General features: G+C 43.1%; 1 protein-coding gene across 1 annotated transcript; it reads left to right on the top strand.

Annotated features, from left to right (window-relative positions):
• The first annotated feature begins 15158 nt into the window (after positions 1 to 15158).
• Positions 15159 to 22656, top strand: tmem160 (transmembrane protein 160). The gene is made up of 4 exons (XM_056283568.1): positions 15159 to 15419; positions 15583 to 15607; positions 18595 to 18687; positions 19129 to 22656. The coding sequence occupies exons 1-4, from the start codon at positions 15195 to 15197 to the stop codon at positions 19458 to 19460; spliced, it is 675 nt and encodes a 224-aa protein (XP_056139543.1). The 5' UTR covers positions 15159 to 15194; the 3' UTR covers positions 19461 to 22656.
• Positions 22657 to 23364: the final 708 nt, after the last annotated feature.

Below are 23364 nucleotides of genomic sequence, written 5' to 3'. Positions count from 1 at the left end.
AAAAAAAGGCTGTCTTGGTGATTTCTTTAATGTGTTTATCAACGGAAAAGCTGGGATCAAACATAACACCAAGATTTTTGGCTGCCACACTTTGTGAAACCATAGAGTTGTTGACTGTTATCGTTACTTGATCAAATTGGTGTCTATGTCTAGCACGTCTAATGACGAGCATCTCGGTTTTATCTGAATTTAAAAGCAGAAAGTTAAGTGACATCCAGTTTTTCTCAGTAGCCAAGCAGGCCTCTAAATTAGTCAATTGAGTATGATCATCAGCCCTTATAGGCACGTACAGCTGAGTATCATCAGCATAGCAATGGAAATTTATTCCATAACTGCGTATAATTTGGCCAAGAGGTGAAATATAAAGAGAGAAAAGTGGAGGGACACAATATTTAATGTCAGAGAATTTTGATGTAATATTACTATAGCAGACACAATGTGTTCTTCCAGATAAGTAGGACTTAAGCCAAGAGAGAGCTAAGCCAGAGACACCAAAATTACAATTTAATCTGTGATCGATGGTGTCAAAGGCTGAACTGAGGTCCAGGAGTAGAAGCACAGAAGTGGCATCAGAGTCCATAGCTGGTAAAAGATCGTTCACCACTCTGGTCAAAGCAGTTTCAGTGGAGTGACAGGGCCTGAAAGCCGACTGAAAAGGTTTATATAGATGGTTTTCTTCTATATGGGTCAAAAGTTGTTGATACACAAGTCTAGTACTTTAAAAAAGAATGGAAGATTAGAGACTGGTCGATAGTTATTAAGAAACCCTGGATCAAGGTGTGGTTTGTTTTGTTTTTTAAAGTAGAGGTTTAACCACAGCTGTCTTAAAACTGCTGGGAACAATGCCACTAGTAAGTGATAAATGAACAATGTCTAGCATTGTAGGTCCCAGAAAAGGCCAGAGGTCTTTAAAAAGTTTTGCTGGTAAGGGGTCAAGTAGGCAAGCAGTTGGTTTAGAAGCTGACACGACCTTAGTCAAAGTATCAGGAAAGATAGTCTAAAAAGCTGTAATAACAGGGACTATTGGAGACTCATTGTATAGATTTGAATTTAGTAAGACAGGATCTACAGGAGTAGCTGGGGTTGAAGAACTAATTTTGTTTAAGATCTCAGTAACCTTATTGCAGAAAATCTAGAACTTCATGTGCCATGAATGGTAAGCAGCTAATAGACGGCTGCTTTTTAGTAAGTTTAGGTACAGTGTCAAAGAGAAATCTGGGGTTATGTTTATTAATATTGATTAAGTGAGAAAGATATGCTGTTTTGCAGCACATAAAGCACGTTTGTATTTCAAAAAACACTCATGCCACAATAGGTACAAAACTCCCAATTTTGATTTTTGCCATTTACGCTCCAGTCTCCTGCAGGCCCGCTTAAGAGCACAAGTCTCATCGTTAAACCAGGGTGTAGGCCTCTTTAGTCGCCTAGCTCTGGTAGTGAGAGGTGCAACTGAATCGAGGAGACTAGAGAGGGCCAAGTTTAAGTCACTAGTGAAATTTTCAACAGAGTCAGTTACCACAGTGAAAGGAGCTAAGACTTCAGGCAGCTGCTGGCCAAATGCAGCTGCAGCGGAGGGACCAATGTGGCAAGTGACAATTACATCTGTGCCGGCATTAACTGGACAGGCCAATAATCCTTCAAATTTGATGAAAAAATGATCTGACACAGAACATGTGGTTGGCAAGACGTTCAGATCAGAAACAGCTATCCCTTTAGATAAAATCAAATCAAGGGAGTTACCACTGCAATGAGTCAACTCTTGAACAAACTGAGTGAACCCAAAAGTATCAGCTAGTGCCAGAAAGACTTTACTTAGAGGATCAACAGCCTTATTCAGATGAAATCACCAAGAATTAGAATCTCATCAGAGTGAGTAACAAGGCCTGAGACAAATTCTCCAAATTCTTCAAGAAATAATGAGTAACAGCCAGGAGGCCGATAGAGTATCACAATTTGGAATGAGCCAAGTCTATTCAAGGCTGAGGGAGATGGATCAAGAACAAGAGCCTCAAAAGACTGGAATTTAGATTCAATTCTAGAAGTCAGATTGAAAATAGATTTATATATTAAGGCAACACCTCCACCTTCTTTATTTGCCTGAGCTACACGGGCATAAGTATAGTCAGGTGGGGAAGCTTCATTTAAGGGAAGGAAAACATTTGGTTTCAGCCATGTATCACATAACCCAATCATATCGAAACTATGTTCAAGAATCAGATCATTTATTGGTAAGGCTTTGGTAGACAATGATCTGATATTTATGAAACCAAATTTAAGCATCTTGTGGAAGAGATCAGTAGTAGGCAGAACTTTAGAGCAACCAATAGGTGAAAAATTAATTGGAATTAGACACCTTGTTGACAATTTTGACAGCCAACGCTTTTGACGATATGTGGTCACATTTTTGATAACATTAGATGTTTGGTTCCGTAGATTATTAAGTACTATGTTGCACATTTCACCACTACCAGTGGTAGGAATAATTATTAGATTATTGTGATACACACATTTAGGAGAGGAGAGCTTGGGAGCAATACAGCAGGGTCGGGAGACAGTCTCAATGTTATAGACCAAGCTATCAGTCTGATAATCTACACTATGAGAAATTCCCTGACTAATTATATTAATTAAACTACTTGACTCCATACTAGATTTAAACCTAGCAGGCTCTCTAATCACCTGCAACCTTCTGAATGATAAGCCCCTAGTGTCAAACTAAACGTAAACAGCTGTCTATATTGCTAGACAAAAGAGTGGCGCCGACCCCAGTAGGGTGAATGCTGTCCGCTTTCAGCAGGTAAGGGCGGCCCCAGAAAGAAGGCCAGTTATCAACAAAGCCAAAACCCTGCTCATTACAGTAACGAGCCAGCTAGTGGTTCATTGAGGTGAGCCTAATGTACACCTCATCATTACCCCTCACAGGTAAGGGACCAGAGACAATTAATCAATGCCGACATCTCTCTGGCAAACTCAAGCGTTCTGACTAGGCTGGCTTTTGTGATCTCTGATTGCTTCATCCTAATGTTATTGGTGCCAACATGAATAACAATGTTGCTGAAAGTAGTTGGGCTGTGTGCCTGGGTTCCCTGACTCTCCCTCTGTGATGCCAGCACCCTAAGATTATCCTCTATGTTGGAGACTCTGACCCCGGGTAAACAGTAAACTAAGGCTGGCGAAGTTAATCAAATATTGCGGGTAATGGAGTCTCCCATCACTCGCATGCGTTGCTTTACTCTGCCGACAGGAGTGGGAGAAGCACACTGCAGTAGGACTACCAACAGGGCTGGTGAGTGGCGAAAACTGGTTTGCAGTTGGGAGAGGTGACTGCAGACCAGGCCACACGACTGGTGGTTTGCTCTTGCAAGCCTTCCCACGCTGGTAAACAGAGACAAACTCCACCGCATCTGACAACAAGGCTGAGCTAAAGCTAACAATAGCAGGTCTGCTGTCAGGCCCGGGGATAAGGCTATCTGGAGTGCCCGTCACATCTAACATAATCCTAGTCGAAAGAAGCTGCTCTAACTCATGGACACGTCTCTCTAATAGAGACAACCTATCTGTAACTACGGAGCAGTCACCACAAACCATCATTTTAACGAGGCTGCTTTGACTGCGAGCTAACTGCTAAGCTAGGCTACGCTCAAAGCTAGTAACAAACTAGGAAACAAGAAGCTGCCTACTAAACACAAGAGTCATATGAGAAAGAAAACTAGAGAATCTAGCGATAAGTGAACTAAGCACAGAAAAAAACTAAATCAGAACAAAATAAAGAGAGCGGGATCAAGGATCACACCAAGGTTCCATGCCTGAGAGGAAGGGGAGGCAGTAGTGTCACCGATGGTGAGTGTGAGGTTGTTGATTTGGCTGAGAGGGGACTTGGAGCCAATGAAGAGGAGTTCAGTTTTGTCACTGTTGAGTTTGAGGAGGTTTTGCTGCATTCAGACTTTAATTGCAGACAGACAGGAGTCGATGTAAGAGAGGGGTGGATTGTGAGAGGATTTGGTCCTGAGGTATATCTGGGTGTCATCAGCATAACAGTGGAAGTCCAGGTTGAAGTGGCAGAGAATCTGACCAAGAGGGAGGATGTAGATGATGAAAAGGAGTGGGCCGAGTACAGAACCTTGGGGAATACCTTGTGTGACTGTGGATGAAACAGACGAGTGGTTGTGAAGTGAGATGAAGTGTGACCTGTTGGCGAGGTAGGATTGGAGCCAGCTCAGAACGGTGCCTTCAATACTGATAATGGAGTCTTTCCAGGGTCTTCATAATTTGTGAGGTCAGTGCTACCGGTCTGTAGTTCTTGGAGTCCCTGGGACATGGCGTTTTAGGCAAGGAACGGGGCAGGACGTCTTCCACAGCACGGGGACCCTTTGAAGTCTAAGGCTCATGTTGAAGACATGGTGAAGCACTCCACATAACTGGGGGGGGGGCACAGGCTTTGAACACCCTGGCGCTAACACCATCTGGGCCTGCCGCATTGCTTGCATGAGTTTCATCAGCTGTCTTCTGCCATGGTCAACCGTGAAGCACACTGTAGGTGTTACAGGTAGGGGGGGGGTCGTCAGGTTGGAGAGGGCTATTAGTCCAGGAACCCAAGAGGGGGTAGGGCCCCCACTGGAGGCTGGGAGGATGTAAGGAGGAGGGGGAGGGGGGCAGTGAAGTTGACGGTTGATGATAGTAAGCAACAGATGAGATCGGGGGGGATGGGGAGGGGTCATTGTGTCAAATCTATTAAAAAACACATTGAGTTCATTGGCCCTGTCCAAGCTGCCTGCCACTCCTCTGCTGCCTGTCGGCCTGAAACCAGTAATGGTCTTCATACCACTCCAGACCTCTCTCATGTAGTTCTATTGGAGTTTCTGCTCCAACTTCCTCCTGTAATTCTCTTTAGCCTCCCTTATTCTCACTTTAAGGTCCCATTGGATTTTTCTCAACTCCTCCTCATTGCCAGCTCTAAAGGCTCTCTTCTTTTCATTCAGGATGGCTTTGATGCCCTTCGTTACCCATGGCTTGTTATTTGAATAGCAATGGACAGTCTTCAGGGACAATGCAGTAATTTATATAGTCTGTGACACACCCTGTGACCTCATCCAGGTCATCCCTGTACAGCTCACAGAGAGCCTGCCAGTCTGTTACCTTAAAACAGCTCTGGAGTTTCACACAGACCTCCTGACCATTTCCTCACTTTTTTTGTGGTCACAGGCTGCCATTTCACAAGGCACATGGCAGGGGTTCAGATATACTAGGATGTGATCTGATTTACCCAGGGGAGGGAGGGGAGAAGAGCTGTAAGCCTCTTTCATATTAACATACATCAAGTCTAGTGTCCTCTCCTCTGTGGTTGTAGAGTTCACATACTGGGCAAAGTTGGGCTGGGTTTTCACCATGAAGACATGGTTAAAGTCACCTGAGATTATGATGAGGGCACTCAGGTGTTGTGTCTGTAGATGAGCTACGCCAGTGCTACTCTTTACGTGGCTCACAAGCCGCATGCGGCTTGTGAGACTTTGTTTTGCGCCTCATATACAGTGCTGCTTGCAAGTATGTGAACCCCTTGAGCAGTTTAGATTTTTCTGTTGTTTTACCATGATTTGCTTACTCTATCATCACCAGTTTTTATGTATGAAATGTCAGATATATGTTTATCAGTTGCATGTACTTGTTTAGTGGGACTTGTTTAAGTAGCCCAAAAACTACATGAAACATGGAATTAGTGTATGTGCATAAGTAAGTGAACCTCCAGCTGCATTGGTTAAGTCAAGCAGGTAACAGACTGTGGTGAAACACATTTGGGTGCTTATTTAATCATTTAAGCAGACCAATGAAATGAGACATCCTTGGGAAAGGGTTTGGCCTGCACTAATTAAAAGAGAGAGGAAACCAACCAAACCACTGTGGTTCCATACAAATCAACAATGCCGGGAGCAAAGGAGATATGCGAGGACATGAAGAAGAGGGTAGTGATAGCCCATCAGTCTGGGGAGGGATATAAGACCATCTCCAAAAGATTCCAGCTCCATCCATCCACTGTAAGACAAATAATTTACAAATGGAGGGCCTTCAACATGACAGCAACTCTGCCTAGAAGTGGATGCCCATCAAAACTATCACCCAGAAGCACCAGAAAAATAATAAATCAGGTAAAGGCCAACCCACACATCACCTCTAGAGAGTTGCAGACCTCTCTGGTAGCATCTGGGACAAATGTGCATGCGTCTACAATCAGACGAAAATTGAATAGCCATGACATTCATGGGAGGGTTGCTAGAAGGAAGCCTCTGCTCTCAAAAAAGAACAAAGCTGCCCATTTCAACTTTGCCAGAGAGCACTTGGACAAACCAGAGACCTTCTGGAAGTCCATTCTCTGGACAGACGAGTCCAAAATAGAATTATTTGGTCACAATTAAAACCAACATGTTTGGAGAAAAGCCAACACTGCATATGAAGAAAAGAACCTCATCCCAACAGTGAAGCATGGTGGTGGAAATGTGAAGGTCTGGGGCTGCTTTTCTGCTTCTGGACCTGGACGACTCCATATTGTCCAAGGAACCATGAATTCTCCGGCATATCAACAAATTCTTGACCAGAATCTCCTGCCACCAGTCAGGGAGTTGAAGCTGGGACGAAAATGGATTATGCAACAAGACAATTACCCAAAGCATTCCAGCAAAACTACAAAGGAATGGCTTCAGAGAAAGAGGATTCGTACTCTGGATAGGCCCAGTCAAAGTCCTGATTTTAATCCAATTGAAATGTTGTGGTGAGACCTGAAGAAGTTGGTACATACCAGATTTCCCTCCAACCTCTCTCAACTGGCTGAGTTCTGCAAGGAGGAGTGGGCAAAAAGCCCCATAAGCAGATGCAAGAGACTGGTTAGTGGTTACAGAAGACGTTTGGTTGAAGTAATGGCTGCAAAAGGAGGAGCCACAAGCTACTAATACAGGGTTCACATACTTTTGCACATGTTAAATTTTCAGTTTTTGTGAAATAAACCACCTTTGTTGAATTAAATAATGAAAATATATCTCTTTTTGTGTGTGTGTCCATTATTTGGAAGGTGTGCTTTACAAATTGGGATTTGGATGTATGTGTAATAAGCTTATTTTAATGTTTTTTACAAAAACAGTGACCATGTCTGGAGGGTTCACAAACTTTCAAGCAGCACTGTAGATCCACTGATAACAATAAGAACATAGCTATAACTTACTTCTGTAGGTTCCGTTTGTGTCCTGTTTTAGCACATTGAAATCCAGCAGATGGCAGCATACTGAAGATACGGCAAAGAACGTAGGCTACGTAACAGCGTGGGATCGTGGGTAGACGTATGGCCTATGTGTGTAGCTTTGTATTTGCGAAATGTTTTGCAAGCTCTGTGGCTCTTTGAGGAATGGTCTTATTCATAAGTGGCTCTCCTAACAAAATTAGTGAGTACCACTGAGCTACGGCAATGTGAATGACATCACACGCCGCCATCGGGTTGACAGAGGGGAGAATGTAAACAGCTACCACAACAGCATGCGAGATATCCCTTGGCAAATAATATGGCCTGAGTCTCACGGCTAACAGTTCAATGTCCAAGCAACAAATACGTTCCTTGATTGGATTGTGACCAGAATTACACCATCTGTTGTTAACAAGAACAACAACCAGAAAAGAAAGAAAAGAAAGAATGAAAGCCATATTATTTGACATTGTATTCTTAAAATGAAATTTGTCATTGTACAGGTTACAGGGAATTTGTTTTCTGCATTTAACCCATCCTATTGTATAGGAGCAGTGGGCAGCTGCAGCACCCGGGGAACAACTCCAGTTCTTCTTTCCATTGCCTTGCTCAGGGGCACAGACAGGAGTATTAACCCTAACATGCATGTCTTTTTTTTATTTATTTCTGATTTTTCCCCTTTTTCTCCTAATTTAGTGGCCAATCGATCCCTACTTTTAGCTCAAACACCTACCCTCGTACTACATGCGTTCGCCAACTGCATCTCTCTGGACGTCAGTCTCGAAGGAGACACCTCGCCACATCCGTGACAAGGCGAATCCAGGCCGAACCACTGCTTTTTCCGACACACACAGAGATGCATTCATGTGACGAACACAAGCCGACTCCGCCCCCCTCCCGAAGACAGCGTTGCCAATTATTGCTGCTTCATCGAGTCCGGCCATAGTCGGATCTGATGAGACCGGGGCGCGAACCCCGGTCCCCAGTGGGCAACGCTACACCACCGTGGACCCCATGCATGTCTTTTTTTTTGGGGGGGGGGGGAAACCAGAGCACCTGGAGGAAACCCACGCAGACACGGGGAGAACATGCAAACTCCACACAGAAAGGACCTGGGACGGCCTCGAATCCAGGACGTTCTTGCTGTCGGGCAACAGTGCTAACCACTGAGCCGCCCTACCTTTTATTTTCTTCTTCGAAAGAGATGTGTCCGAGAGAATCGCTATGCTTCCATCCAGTTGTCAAGCGAATTTTATGCAAACTTTTCTGAAGTCACAAAAAAAAACAAATTAGGTTTGCTTCCATTAGATCTCTTTAGGCAAATAAAGCCCTGAATGTAGTCTATAGTTTCCTTTGTCATGTGACCATACTTCCACAGCTATGAGAAGGATAGACCAGTTAAGATTAAGATACAACTATTGACCTCATAGTTATCTGTAATAAATCAACTCTGAACTGGTGCTGATTTTACTTTACATTTATTTTTATTTTATTTATCTTCTTGTGTGTGTGTGTGTGTGTGTGTGTGCGTGTGTTTGTGTGTGTGTGTGTGTGTGTGTGTGTGTGTGTGTGTGTGTGTGTGTGTGTGTGTGTGTGTGTGTGTGTGTGTGTGTGTGTATATATACGGTTACAAAACCCGGAAACATCAAGACTGGTACGATGAGAATGACAACAAAATCCAACAGCTCATTGACATCAAGCGGCAAACCTTCATTGCCTGGCAAAATAACATCAACTGCAAGGCTAAAAGAGTAGCCCATGCCATAGCAAAGGCAGCTGTTCAATCTCGGGTTAGGCAACTGAAGAACCAGTGGTGGACAAGGAAGGCTCTGGAGATCCAGCAGCTTGCTGACTGTGGGGATACCAGAGGTTTCTTCGATGCCACAAGAGCGGTATATGGCCCCAGCCATCGTTGCCTAGCCCCCCTTCGCTCCAAAGATGGGCTAATGCTGCTGAAAGACAATAAGTCAATTACCAACAGATGGAAAGAGCATTATGAGGAGCTACTGAACAGGGACACAACTATTGAGATGGAGGCCTTGACCAACTCCCTCAACAACCCATCAATGGGAATATGCGGGGACAACCCACTTGGAACGAGGTGCAGGATGCCATAAGGAAGATGAAGAACAACAAGGCCACTGGACCTGACGGCATCCCAGCAGAAATCCTGAAGGATGGTGGGCCAGTTCTCCTTAGTCACATCCACGCCCTGCTCCTCAAAATATGGGAAAAGGAGGAAATCCCTGCACAACTTAGGGATGCCATCGTTGTCTCCATCTTTAAGAAGGAAGACAAGGCAGACTGCATAAATTACCAAGGCATTTCCCTCCTATCCATCACTGGGAAAACTCTCGCCCGGGTTTTGGCTAATAGACTCCTCCCCCTGTCAGAAAACATTCTCCCTGAGTCTCAGAGTGGATTTCACCCAAATAGAAGTACCATGGACATGATTTTCATTGCTTGCCAACTACAGGAAAAAAGCCGGGAACAAAATCAACCACTATACATGGCCATCATAGACCTCACCAAAGCCTTTGACTCTGTGAACCGTCAGGCTCTGTGGCTGGTTCTGGCAAAAATTGGCTGCCCGGACAAATACATCCACATACTGAGACTATTGCATGACAATATGTCAGCCACAGCACTCAGTGGCAGTGGAGTTGAAACGGAACCCTTCAGGGTTCAAACTGGAGTCAAGCAGGGCTGTGTCATTGCTCCTACCCTGTTCTCCATTTTCATTTCTGCTATCCTCCATCTTATGGGTAAACACTTGCCACAAGGAGTCAGAATCATGTACAGAACCGACGGACAACTCCTGAACATCAACAGATTCAGGGCTAAAAGCAGAACCACCATCATATCCATCATGGAGCTGCAGTATGCCGATGACAATGCCCTTGTGGCCCATTCAGAAGAGGACCTACAGTGCATTCTGAATGCTTTTGCCAAGGCATACAAGCAGCTTGGTCTGGCCCTTAACATAAAAAAGACCCAGATCCTCTACCAGCCAGCACCCAACACAAATAACCCTGCTCCACCCCCAACTATCTACGTATGTTGACAAAACCAGACTGGAAAACGTGGACCACTTTACATACCTCGGAAGCCTCCTATCCTCCAAAGCTAACATTGATGAGGAAATACACCACCGCCTCAGTTGTGCCAGTGGGGTTTTCTCAAGACTGAGGAAAAGGGTCTTTGAAAACCACGACCTCCAGGCCAGAACGAAAATTCTGGTCTACAAAGCGGTAGTGTTGCCCACCCTACTGTATGGATCAGAATCCTGGACCACATACAGCAGGCACCTGAAGGCACTAGAGGCACATCATCAGAGGTGCCTCCGAAAAATCCTCAAGATCACCTGGAAAGATAGACGCATCAACACCAGCATCCTGGAGGAGACTAACACTCCCACTATCACTGCCACCATTGCCCAACACCAGCTCAGATGGACTGGCCATGTCATCCGTATGCCTGACTCTCGCCTTCCAAAACAAGTCTTATACTCCCAGCTTCTCACAGGACAACGTGCCCTGGGTGGTCAAAAGAAAAGGTATAAGGATAACATTCAAACGAACATAAAAAAATGCCACATAGACCCTAAGACCTGGGAGGACACAGCAACCAACAGGGGCGACCTGGAGAAAACTTGTCCGGGAAGGAGCTGCACTTTATAATAATGATCTCCGACATGCTGCAGAAGACAAGCGCAGACTCAGAAAGGGGGGAGTTTCCACCAAAAAGGCCCAAACCAATCCCATGACTACCACCACCCACCCCTGCCCACACTGCACCAAAATATGTGGCTCCAGGATTGGCCTCTTCGCCCACCTGAAGACCCACAAGGACCAAGAAGGAGGACAGTCATACTCGACCCCGAGTGACCGCCGATGATTATATATATATATATATATGCTGAATCATACTGGCACCTGATGAGTGCGTGACGCACGAAACGAGCTTGTACTGCTATGTATTATTTTATCTTTTTATTTTATTAAACTATTTATCTTATGTATTAACGTTTTTTTCTACATCCACCTTTATATATATATATACGTATATATATACGTATATATATACGTATATATATATATATATATATATATATATATATATATATATATATATATATTCCGCTCCTCATTTGTTGAGCACTTTTATCTACACCAATGATGGTTCCCGGAAAAAAAAATTTTTTTGTTTATTAGTCTTTTTAACTTCTATCTCTACCTCTGATTCTGATTCTGAAATACACGATGAGATTCTCAAATAAAATCTCATCACTTCTCTCTTCATATACACCTTTGTTTTTACCTTCATCTAAATGATAGTGAGAACAACGAGCGTTGTCATTATTCTTTACCCATAATTAATGAGGCTTTTTTTTTAAATGGAATTTTTGGTAAATACATTTCTAGTAACACATCCTGAATATCATGGAGACATTTTTCTAATTTGAACCAAGGTGTCGGTGGCTTTAAAGCCTGCAGCCACATGGGATTTGCCTTGAATTCACTTTTCTAAATAGAGTATAATGAAGCTCAGTGACCACACTTTTCCTGTTCTGGCACCTAATATTGCAACAGGACACTTAATTGTGATTTTTATGTCTTCTTTTCATCAGTGTTCTATTCCACCTCATTCATTTCTACCATTTGTTTTGGCAACCAGTCACAACACTCAAGTGACATATGGGTCTTACCAATCGCCCCATAGTTATTGGGTAACCGAATGTTTTTTGTTGGTGTTTTGCGAAGTGCATCAGTAACTCATATAAGTCACTTCACGTCTTTCTGTCTGTGTATGGTGGGAGGCCTAAGTCCTTTGCCTGCTGACCAGTTGACACTTGAATCTTTAACACTTGTTTTGCAGGGATTGAAAAACAGCACAGTCATTGCCAAGGTCAGTGCTCCCTATGCAGCTGGCTGGAATCTCTCCGCTCACACACCACAGACTAGTGCAACTCTGCACGTATGCACATGGCCTCCACCTCCCTCTATCTGTCTCTGTCACTCTATCTCTCTTTCTTTATCTGTCGCTTTCTATTTCTCTGCCCCACGCCCTCTGTTGACGACGCAGAATGTGAGTTGGGGACACCGGACAGTTATAATGGAAACAGGAAATTGGTGTACAGAAATTGGCTTGTTTATAATCTCTTTTATTGTCTCGTGCAGTTGTTTATAACTTATAAAAAGGCCTGTTAAGCTGGAAAATACTTGTTTTTTTTTCATTTACAAATGTTGTTGTTTTTTTCTGCAAAATACTGTATTCACATATAGCTACTGTCAAATATTAACCACAAAATATATGAAGCTTGTATGCTGCTGCTCTCATGCACATATTTGAGCCACAACTTGGACGTGTGTTGGCTACTACGATATTCAGGTCACTTTCTATAAGTAGGGCATGCCGTGCCTTTGCAACTGGATTGGTATTTATGCATGACACTTGGGGCTGGGGCAGTGGTGGCTGTAGGATGGGTAGGAGACACGCTGCTGCTAAATGTGTGACAATGCAAACTGCCGAGGGTAGACGGTTGGATGACTGAGGAAAATGATAGACGGGAGTCATAGGAGGCCATGGCACTGGGTTTTTATGTATCTATTTAATTACAGAGAGAGAGAGAGAGAGAGAGAGAGAGAGAGAGAGAGAGAGAGAGAGAGAGAGAGAGAGAGAGAGAGAGAGAGAGAGAGAGAGAGAGAAGAGGGGTTGTGAGCAAAGGGGGTTAAGGAGGAGAGGAAAAATGAAGATAGAGTCCGAGATAACATTCAGGTAACTAGGAAACGTATGAAAGTGCAAGGACAAGAAGTTTTTTTTTCTTTCTTTTTTTTTTGAGCTACCAGATAGGCAGAGGAATAATGAAATAGTGATAATGGAACAAAGGACAAAGAGAAGAGGGCAGGTTAGAAGGAACGGGCGTGAGATGAGAATTTGAAGGTCTTTACCTCAAAAAGATTTCAATTCCTATTGCATCATCAAGCCTCTGTTATAGTAAAGAACATGACAATCTAAAAGGAAAGTCAGTCACAAAGGAAAGTAGAATGAATATTCATGCAGCATGCAGCAAAGCACCATCCTCCTACACTGTGCACAGCTGAATGGTCACAAAGAGGGGGGTGAAAAGGGGGGTGGGGAGGCTATATGAGGTAAGGGTGAGGGAATTAGAGCAAAGGGAAAAAGGGTTAGCAAAGCTGAGCGTGTACGGAGAGCGATATGGCTTTCGCAAAGTGCTAACGCAGGGGAATTTGAGAATAAACTGTGCTGATAACCTTCCCTTGAAATAGCTATGGAAGATTTTTTTTTCCCTATCTGTAGTGGCAAAGAGAGAACTGTTTGGTTCCTCAGGGTTTAGGAAGTCAACAATGTCCCTGAAAAAAAAAAGAGCCATTGACTGAAACACTGGAAGTGTTGGATCTTCTTTGCCCTATAGAAACCTATAGTTGCACAACAGAGCAAAAGATCCGAGCAAGACTTACTTAGAGTAAGATTACGGTAGTCTTACTCAAACCCAGCCCTAAAACACTGCAGCTGACCTAACTATGTTAAGTAAAAGTAATTGTCCATTTTGGTTGTGCTGTCTGGGTATTGTAAGGTCCATCACAAAATAAATGAAGACAGAACATCTCATTGTCTGGTCTGTTGTTACCATGCCACTATGCCTACCCTGTTTCACGTGAAACATTTGTTTTGGTTGTGTTGTAAAGATTGAGTGCATGGGAAAAATGTCTCAGACAGGCGAGCATCTGGTGACAGGGTACCTCTCTTAGGAGAGTTTAGACTTGGAGACTGTTGCAGTACTGGATATTTATATGGCAGGAACTGAAGATAACGCAAAGAAATTGCTAATTTAGGGATACATACATGCTTAAATGAGAAAGGAAAATATAGGCTATATGGTACTGTATTCACAAGGACATGAACAATTTCTACAAATTCGAATAATGGTTATTGTTTTGAATAACAACAAAAACATCATCCGGTGTTCGCAAAATCAAATACACTTTAACTACACTATAATACACTACAACTGATTTCTTACCGCAAAATACTGCGGTAAGACATCAGTTGTCTGTGCCAATCAAAGTTTGAAAAGTAACACTCCCCATTCTCTTTGTGTGTTTATGGGTGTCTTTTCTTTGTGTTTGTGTGTGTACATTACTTTCCCATTGTGTGGGGAACAGTTGCATAGGAGAGACCACTGGGTCAGCTGCTCGTTACATCAAAGATTTAGCCCAAAAATACTCTCGCTATCAACATGTGCACGCATCCCCCTCACTCACACACACACACACACACACACACACACACACACGGGCACACAAACATAAACATCGGAGAATTATCAGAGCCCACCTCGGTAGGTTCCTCGTTCTAGACAATCAGGTGTGACAGGTGTGGTTTTCCTCGGTCCCAAGGGCCCCCAAAGACAAAAGGCCTTCTTCACAGTGACATCGGCAGGAAGTGGCCCTTTGATTTATCTTCACAGAGAACATGCAAAAATATCTCTCTCTCTCCCTTTCTGTCTTTTCGTTATTTTCCGGGATAAATCTTTTCATCGCATGCTTTCAAAAACATACTAACAACAAAAAGGCCTGAGCGCGGTCGTATGTTTTTCATTTTCAGTCTTGGTGCGCTAGCGCCATGGAGCGGCTTAAACGCGCAGTCACAAGCCTGGGGTTCCTCAGAGGCAAAATGGTTTCCAACATGAACCGCGAAACGAAATGAACACGAAAATGAAATTAATAACACACCAATAAAACCGAAAAAAATATTCTATACATGAAATGACCGTGACTCGCACATGCTGCATTTATCTTTAATATTCAATCACCCGTAGGATGTCACCGCAATTGTCTCGGTACCCACTACAGCGTGTTTTACGGTAGGACCGCCCACTTCCGGGATCGTTTCCCGTGTGAAAGTTCACGGGGTAAAAGGTGGTGTTGTGGTTTTAGTTAGAGATGTGATGGCCGCCTTGAGTTTACTAACGAGAAGACGGCTGCCACATGTCTTTTCGCAATTCGTACGTGTTTCGAGACTCGTCCGACCGACTCCTCAGCACGGCGGAGTCCCGGCGAGGAGGCTCCATGGAGCAGCGCGGCTCCGGCTCACCGAGAAAGGAGCATGGGGCAAGAGCCGGGCTCCGGAGCAGCACTACCAGCTCTCTGAACTGGATAAGGCGGATGCCTTGGTAGGTTAAATGGGAAACAATTCCAATTTTAATACAAGTAGTCCCAACCTAGACGTTCCATATGTGGCTCTTTTAGTACGGGGCGGTTTTTCCATTATATAATCAATCATTAGTATGACGGGGGACCAGATGTTTCATTTCTCGTTTTATTTTTCTCCTGCAGATGCTGAGAAAGTCGCACGAAACAGGTGTGTTAAAAAACTTTTTTTTTATTTATGAGGCTCATAGTTTATAGTTCAAATTAGCTATTATAGGTGTATTGTAGGGTAGGACTGGGCTGGACAACCATTAAGTATTGCTTAATCGTCTTCAGTGGTATGGTATCGGGATGGAATTGTAGATGGATAGATAATTGTAGGCAATTTTACATGGTATTGATATATATCACGGCATCTGCTTGCATTTGCAAAAATACTGTTCAATAATGCATCAGAGGTTCATCATATTAAACTGTTTAATCATGTAAAGTGCGTCAGATCAAAATTACTTTTCAAATAATATTCCCTTCCATTATATTAGACCTCATTTTGTGAAGAAATGTTGGTAATAGTTTCTAATTATCGTTGATATTGACCACAAATTTGTTTAGCACTATTTGATAATATCTGAATTTCATCCCAATACAATGCCACTGAAAGACAATAAATGATCATGTTAAGTTATTAGCTAGCCTTAGGATGGAATTGGGTTATTGTCATATCCTGATACAATATGTTGTTGTCTAAATGAATGATAATGGGGATCTGTTACAAATATGCTTCACAAAATGAGGTCTGAAATATTTGAGGGAGTGTTATTTGAAAACTTGTTTTGGTTGGATTGGTTAATACTATGTATGGAGTAGTAATAACAATGTGGAATATGTCTACATAAGCCAACTGTTTAAACGGGTGAGAGCTTCCAAAAGGCTAACTGTATTTTTCACCAACTCTCTACTTGAGCAAATGCAAATGAAACATTTTTTTTCTACTTGTCATGTTCCACAACTTGTTTGAAACGAATGACAAACCAATAAGGGCTTGTCATTTAGGGTGGCATGGTGGCACAGTGGTTAGCGTGGTCGCCTCAGAGCAAGAAGGTCCTGGGTTTGAGCTCTAGGGTAGTCCAACCTTGGGGGTCATCCCGGGTCATCCTCCGTGTGGCGTTTGCATGTTCTCCCCGTGTCTGCGTGGGTTTCCTCTGGGTGCTCCGGTTTCCTCCCGCAGTCCAAAGACATGTAGGTCAGGTGGATCGGCCGTACTAAATAGTCCCTAGGTGTGAATGTGGGTGTGTGTGTGTGTGGGCCCTGTGATGGCCTGGTGGCCTGTCCAGGGTGTCTCCCGCCTACCGCCCATGACTGCTGGGATAGACTTCAGCATCCCCGCGACCCTGAGAGCAGAATAAGCGGTTTGGATAATGGATGGATGGATGGAAATACAAAATGTTTTGGCTTATGGAAATGGCCATCTAGTCAGTATAGTGTATTAAGTGATAATAGCCTGCAAGCAGTTTTAAATAATTGTCAACTAAAGCTGGCTCAATACAGCTGCCAAGACAAGGTATTGTTAATGTAGCACAGAATCATCCATCCATCCATTATCCAAAACACTTATCTTACTCGGGGTTCTGGGGATGCTGGAGCCTATCCCACTAGTCATTGGGTGGCAGGCAGGGAGACACCCTGAACAGGCCGCCAGTCCATCACAGGGCTGACACACACACACACACATTCACACCTAGGGACAACTTAGTATGGCCATTTCACCTGACCTATATGTCTTTGGACTGTGGGAGGAAACCGGAGCACCCGGAGGGGACCCACGCAGACACGGAGCAAACATGCAAACTCGACACAGAGGATGACCTGGGACGACCCCCGAGGTTGGATTACCCCGGAGCTCAAACCCAGGATCTTCTTGCTGAGAGGCGACTGCGCTAATCACTGCGCCACTGAGCCGCCCTAGCACAGAATCATCAAAAATAGATTTTGACCATTGTAGTAACTGAAAATTAAATGCAGGCCCGTTCCCAGCTGACAAACTGTTACAGAGTGTTATCATCAGTTTGTGCATTGTAGTATAAAAAAGTAAAATTGAAATTCAGGTCTTGCCCTGGTGACCCTTAACAGGCAAACTTTGAACAGTCCTTGGCCTCACTACTGCAAATGTTCCTCCAACTGCCAGAAAAATCTGGGAGTGATATGCAATGTGCCATTTAACTGATCCCACAGAAAGCGTTAGTATCAAGTCAATGATCTGTAGTATAAGCATCATGAGTGTTTCACTACTGCAGCTAACTTGGCAGCCAGAGCTGTGGACGATACAGGATACAGGGTGTGAGACTTGGCACATGGCTGTATTCTTCCAGATTTGATTGATTTTGCTTTAGTCATCCCCCAGAGAGTAATTCTCTTTTTGAGGAGGGGTCAGGAGTCCCTATACTCCTGGATCAGACAGGGGTTAAGAATGTACAATGATGCTTTGGCAGACACAGCTGTGTAGAGGTTCGAACCCATCGACCTGGGAGTCAGCCTCACTAACCACTATAACACTGCAGTTTATGCAAAATATGCCTTAAGTTTATGCAAAAGATGCCAGTTTTAATGTCTTTAATGACTTGGGAAATACTGAGATTAACATGTTACGCTCTCCTCAGAGGCAGCAATTGTTTCCAGCCAAAAGGATTTCTATCTGTCTTGTTCCATGCTGCTATGGTTAACTAATTTCCCCTAATAAGACAGATTGCTTCAGAATTAAATTATGCGGACTTTTGTAACATTAGCTACATATTAGGGCTGTGTTTGGACGTGTAAATACTGTAATCTCTGGTGGCCTGTCAATGTTTTCAGGAATTACCACTCAACATTCTGGCAACATGGTAGTTTGTTAATGCTTTCAGTTGGTACTCTTAACTGTGGACAGCCAGGATTACACTGATGTATTATGGCCAGCGTTCGGAATGAGGGAATTGTATATCTAAGGGGTTGTATGGGAGGGAGTGAGGTGATAGTTGAATACTATATATAATACATTTTCCAAAGATAACATTGAAAGGGCTAATAGAACATTATTTTTGATGTGCCCTTAGTTGTACTAATAATTAGAGTAAGGGCAATAATTACAGTGAATATCATATAGTAATATCTCTGCTAGTTTGACTAGAACTGAGCTGCTGCCCCTTTGCCTTTCTACTCCAGGATTCCTGTCATGGTTCAGAAATGGTCTTCTGGCCACCGGGATTGGAGTCATTGCCTTCGTTCAGAGTGAAGTGGGACGAGAAGCAGCATACGGTATAGGCTCTACACTTGTTATTACACAATATTGCTGCATGCTCACCCATTATTCATCTAACTGTGGTAGGATACACTAGTATAGTACCTATGTGGCACAAAGATTACACATATTTCACTATGTTTACTATATTGAATGAACTCTGTGGTTAAGTGTTTTATGTCAAATGTTAAGTTTTATATGTCAAATGTGTCATTGGCTCACCCAAGGAGAAAAGTAGTGTTTGATCACACAAATACTTAAGGTTGTTTTATGCCTCTTTGGGGAAAATTTAAATTCTTTTTCCTAATTTACACAATGATGATAGCCCATAATGGCATGATATTAAATCTCATCATCAGCAGTGTTAACAAAATAGTATTCCAACCTGGAGTTGTGTTGAATTTCATAAAACCTAGTGGGTTTTTAACTGCAATAACACATCACTGATTCTTCCCCAGCCTTCTTTATCCTTGGCGGAGTGTGTGTGTCATTTGGTGGTGCTTCATACATCGGTAGTCTGTTTGCCCTGCGGAGGCTCATGTTGCTCTCCCTGCCGGTGGTGCTCCTCCATGGAGGTGTCGTGAGCAGTGTTGCCCTCTTCTGGCTGTGTGCAGTATCTCTCTACATTGGCCGACTGGAGGTTGAGATCATCCACGATCCAGAGGAGGAAGATAATGTTGAAGAGTGTCAGGAGTGCCGTGAGAAAGGCGGGCGCCAATGCTACTGTGGTGCCCATGATAAAAGACAGCATGTCAATGAGGACAATGACAATAAAGGCCAGAACAAATAGAGGTCTGCCAATGACACAGAAAGAGATGTGTGCAGAGCGTGTGTTGCTTTGAATCAGGGTCTCCACTTATTTGTGAGTGTGTGCGTGCATGTGTGTGTGCGCTTACATGTGACTGCATGTGTGCACATGTGTATGTATGTATGTATGTGTACCCTTGTCTTAGACTTCCACAAATGTAAACCTGTTGTGCTTAGTTCTGCTGAAGTGAGAATGTGGTTATCAAAAGGGTAAAATGACTTGTATACCTTTTGAATTACTGTTGAGACCTGCTGATGAAAATCCTTATCTGTTCTTTAATATGCTGATAGTAGGGGCTCATTTACTTTTTGCTGCTTTTTTTACACAGCACGGTGGTGCAGTGGTTAGCACGGTCGCCTCACAGCAAGAAGGTTCTGGGTTCGAGCCCTGGGGTAGTCCAACCTTGGGGTCGCCCCGGGTCGTCCTCTGTGTGGAGTTTGCATGTTCTCCCCGTGTCTGCGTGGGTTTCTTCGGTTTCCTCCCACAGTCTAAAGACGTGTTGGTCAGGTAAATCGGCCATACTAAATTGCCCCTATGAATATGTGTGTGTGTGTGTGTGTGTTTGTGTGGGCCCTGTGTGATGGCCTGGCGGCCTGTCCAGGGTGTCTCCCCGCCTGCCGCCCAATGACTGCTGGGATAGGCTCCAGCATCCCCGCAACCTTGAGAGCAGGATAAGCGGTTCAGATCATGGATGGATGGGTTTTTTTTTCTTCTTTTGCTTATAAGCAGATGTTTTCAAAGTTGCTTCAGTATTCTCAATCAAACAGTCTGCTCAATAATTGCTGTTTCATTTGAAATGTTATACAGTCTCTCCCTCTTTTCATCACACATGCAAACAGTGCCTCTGACTGAGAGGTGAGCATTTTATTCTCGATAAAGTTTACTTTTTACTACTTTAATTACTATTGCTATTATCTAGCCAACCAACTACAGTATATTACCAAATGGATCCACAAAACCCACCATCCTCATTCATGGCTTCCTTAGCAACACTGTTAAAAAACACAGCTGCTTTAAAAAACACTGTAATTGCCACAACTCTGTCAGCTTGGTGGAAAGTTCACAATGTCACCTAGTTCACATACACCCACTTGGTACAACCCAGATTTTCTCGTTAACAAATCGCCCATGACAGGCACCAAATGGAAGGAAAAAGGCATAACACATCCACAACACATCTGTTTACTTATCTTCCAACAGTTAATGCAAAAGTATGGCATTGGGAATATTTACAATAACTCAATTAAATCATGCGATCAAGACAAGAACCAGCAGCACCAATAGCAACCTTAAACCACCACCCCTATTAGACAAGATCAATAAAATGACTAACTCAAACAAACTTCTGACAAAATTATGCAAACTTTTATCTTCCACCGACTCCGCCATACTTCTTGCAATAAATAAAAGGGAAAAAGATCCTAACATCAGCACCGATAATGACTTCTGGACTCAAATATGCAAAAACACCTTCAACATGCCTAAGAACACTAACACAAGGCTAATTCAGTACAAAGTTACTCACAGAGTACATAATACACAACACAAGATGCACATGTATGGGACTTACTGGGTCAGACATATACACTCGCTGTACACTTAACACAACAGGCCGCTACTTCCATGGACTTGGTCCAACACTTCTGGAAAGAAACAGCCACTAAACTATCACTGTTGGTTGTTGTGCATACTAGGAGACCTGGGTTTACTTGACACATCACAAAAGCACATCACAACGACTCCACTGGCAGCCCTAACTGTCGCCAAGAAGACTATGTTATGAAACTGGAAAAACCGAAAACAACTCACCATCTCACTGTGGTTACATCTTGCAACAGAACAGGTTACACTGGAACAAAACTCGGCCTTACAAAATAAACAAAAAACAAAACACAATCTGAACAATTCAGTGAGAAGTATTCAAAACTTCTCAAATCTCTTGATTTGCTGGTGAGCTAGTGCCACAATAAGCCCAAACAAACAACACTTATGAACATTCACATACATACGCCAACACAAATAACATCACACATACTATATATGCGGTGTGCAAACACACTCTTCAGAGGCAGACATACAAGTGGAAACACAGACAAAAACACACATTGAAACCGTTTTTTAGCTTTTGCCGTAATTTTAATTGATATTATTATTACTGTTGCATAATGATATATGGAAATTTCTTTCTCCCTTTATTTTTATTTATTTACTCAATCCCCCCCTCATTTCTTTTTTTTAATTTTCTACCGACCGTCCTTTTTTTCCCTTCCTACTATTACTGCTGCCACAAATATTATCGATGACTCAAATACTTTTATGGCTAAACTCACTGCACACAGCTGCTTCCCCATCATCTCCATGCACATCTACAGTCCATGTCTTTATTTCTATATTCTACATGCTGTTAACCTGTGTCCACCCCTACCTTCCTGTTTGTGTGTCATTCCCGTGTCTTTGTTGTCATAAATAAAGGAGAAAAAAAAGTTTACTCTTTAGAGCACTGTTCACAGTCCTTCCTGCTACGCTGTTGAACTGAAATGACTCAGCCAACTTTTGCTGTACTTTTGTACATTTCCTCGAGGCTGTTAATTATGATAGCCTCATTTACTCCAATATTTCTGTGGAGGACTCGAGTAGTCGGTTGTGGACATGCCATGTGATGTTCAATGTATGATATGGGTTTCTCTCTTTCAGTCTTTCTTTTTGTGTTATCTCTATTTTGTATTCCATGAGGCCGTGGAATTTTTTTCAAAGGTTTAAATATTCATGTGAAATTTGTTTTGGGGTTTTTGTTTTTTTTGCAATAGCACTTTGACAGGTTTTGTTTGTCATTACAATAAGTAAACTTGTAGAAACAATGAATATTTTTTTCACAGAAAAACACGCCAGGTTGGCTAAGGAGAGTTTGCTGTATTCATATTTATCTCTAGTTCTGTTGGCTTTACTTTGACCGGAAAGTAAATAAAACCCAAACATCGGTGTGCTAAGAACCTTTGGATTTGGATAAACATTATGAGATGGATAGAGATCTTGATTGAACGACTTACAGCAGCAGTACAGACTAACGGCGCGATCTCGTCTTGTTTTATGTCGTGCAGAGGGACACGTTAAGGATCTTGTCAGCTCTCTTTTGCTGAGCTCTTGAACTGCTGGCAGAAGCGATACGTAGAAACCTCAGTTTCCCAGGAGTCAGAATCAGAATCATCTTTATTTGGCAATAATTGACTCTAGTGGCTCTCAATGTATGTACATAGAATAACAGCAAAACTGTCTCCAGGAATATACAGGAATGACTATATGGGGGAAACAGGAAGGCAATGGTGCAGAGTCCAAAGATGCTGGAATAAATATATCAGCAGGTTACTTATATACATGAGTTAGGTGGACATGGCAGAATATGCATGTATATGTAGAATATACAGTGTGCTTAGATTTATTATGACAATGTTAAGTTGTCATCAGATTGACAGTCTGCGGAAAGAAACTATTTGTGTCTGGTTATTTTGGGGTACAGTGCTCTGTAGTGCCTACCAGAGGGGAGGAGTTGGAACAAGTTGTGACCAGGGTGTGATGGGTCTGCAGTGCTGTTGCCTGCCTGTTTCCTGACTCAGGGGTGTATAAGTCCTGAACGGAGGGCAGGTTGGCACCAATGATTTTCTCTGCAGTCCTAACTGTCCGTTGTAGTCTGCCCTTTCCTGTTTGGTGGCCGATCCAAACCAGACAGTGATGGACGTGCAGAGAACAGACTTGATTATTGCAGTGTAGAACTGAATCGGCACCTCCTGAGGCATGTTGAACTTCCTGAGCTGGCGCAGAAGTTCAACCTGCCTCAGGAAAATCGGTGATTCGGCGCATAAACTGATGTTGTATGCGGATGATATACATT

The sequence above is a fragment of the Lampris incognitus genome, chromosome 7 (genome assembly GCF_029633865.1).
Source record: "Lampris incognitus isolate fLamInc1 chromosome 7, fLamInc1.hap2, whole genome shotgun sequence".
NCBI classification, from domain to species: Eukaryota; Metazoa; Chordata; class Actinopteri; order Lampriformes; family Lampridae; genus Lampris; species Lampris incognitus.
This window is presented reverse-complemented; position numbering and strand designations above follow the sequence as displayed.

Bases quoted from the DNA above. Each gene is read 5' to 3' on its own strand.
- tmem160 (XM_056283568.1), top strand. From the start codon at position 15,195: ATGGCCGCCTTGAGTTTACTAACGAGAAGACGGCTGCCACATGTCTTT. The intron at 15,420-15,582 runs GTAGGTTAAATG...TTTCTCCTGCAG, and splicing joins TGGATAAGGCGGATGCCTTG to ATGCTGAGAAAGTCGCACGA. The intron at 15,608-18,594 runs GTGTGTTAAAAA...TTTCTACTCCAG, and splicing joins GAGAAAGTCGCACGAAACAG to GATTCCTGTCATGGTTCAGA.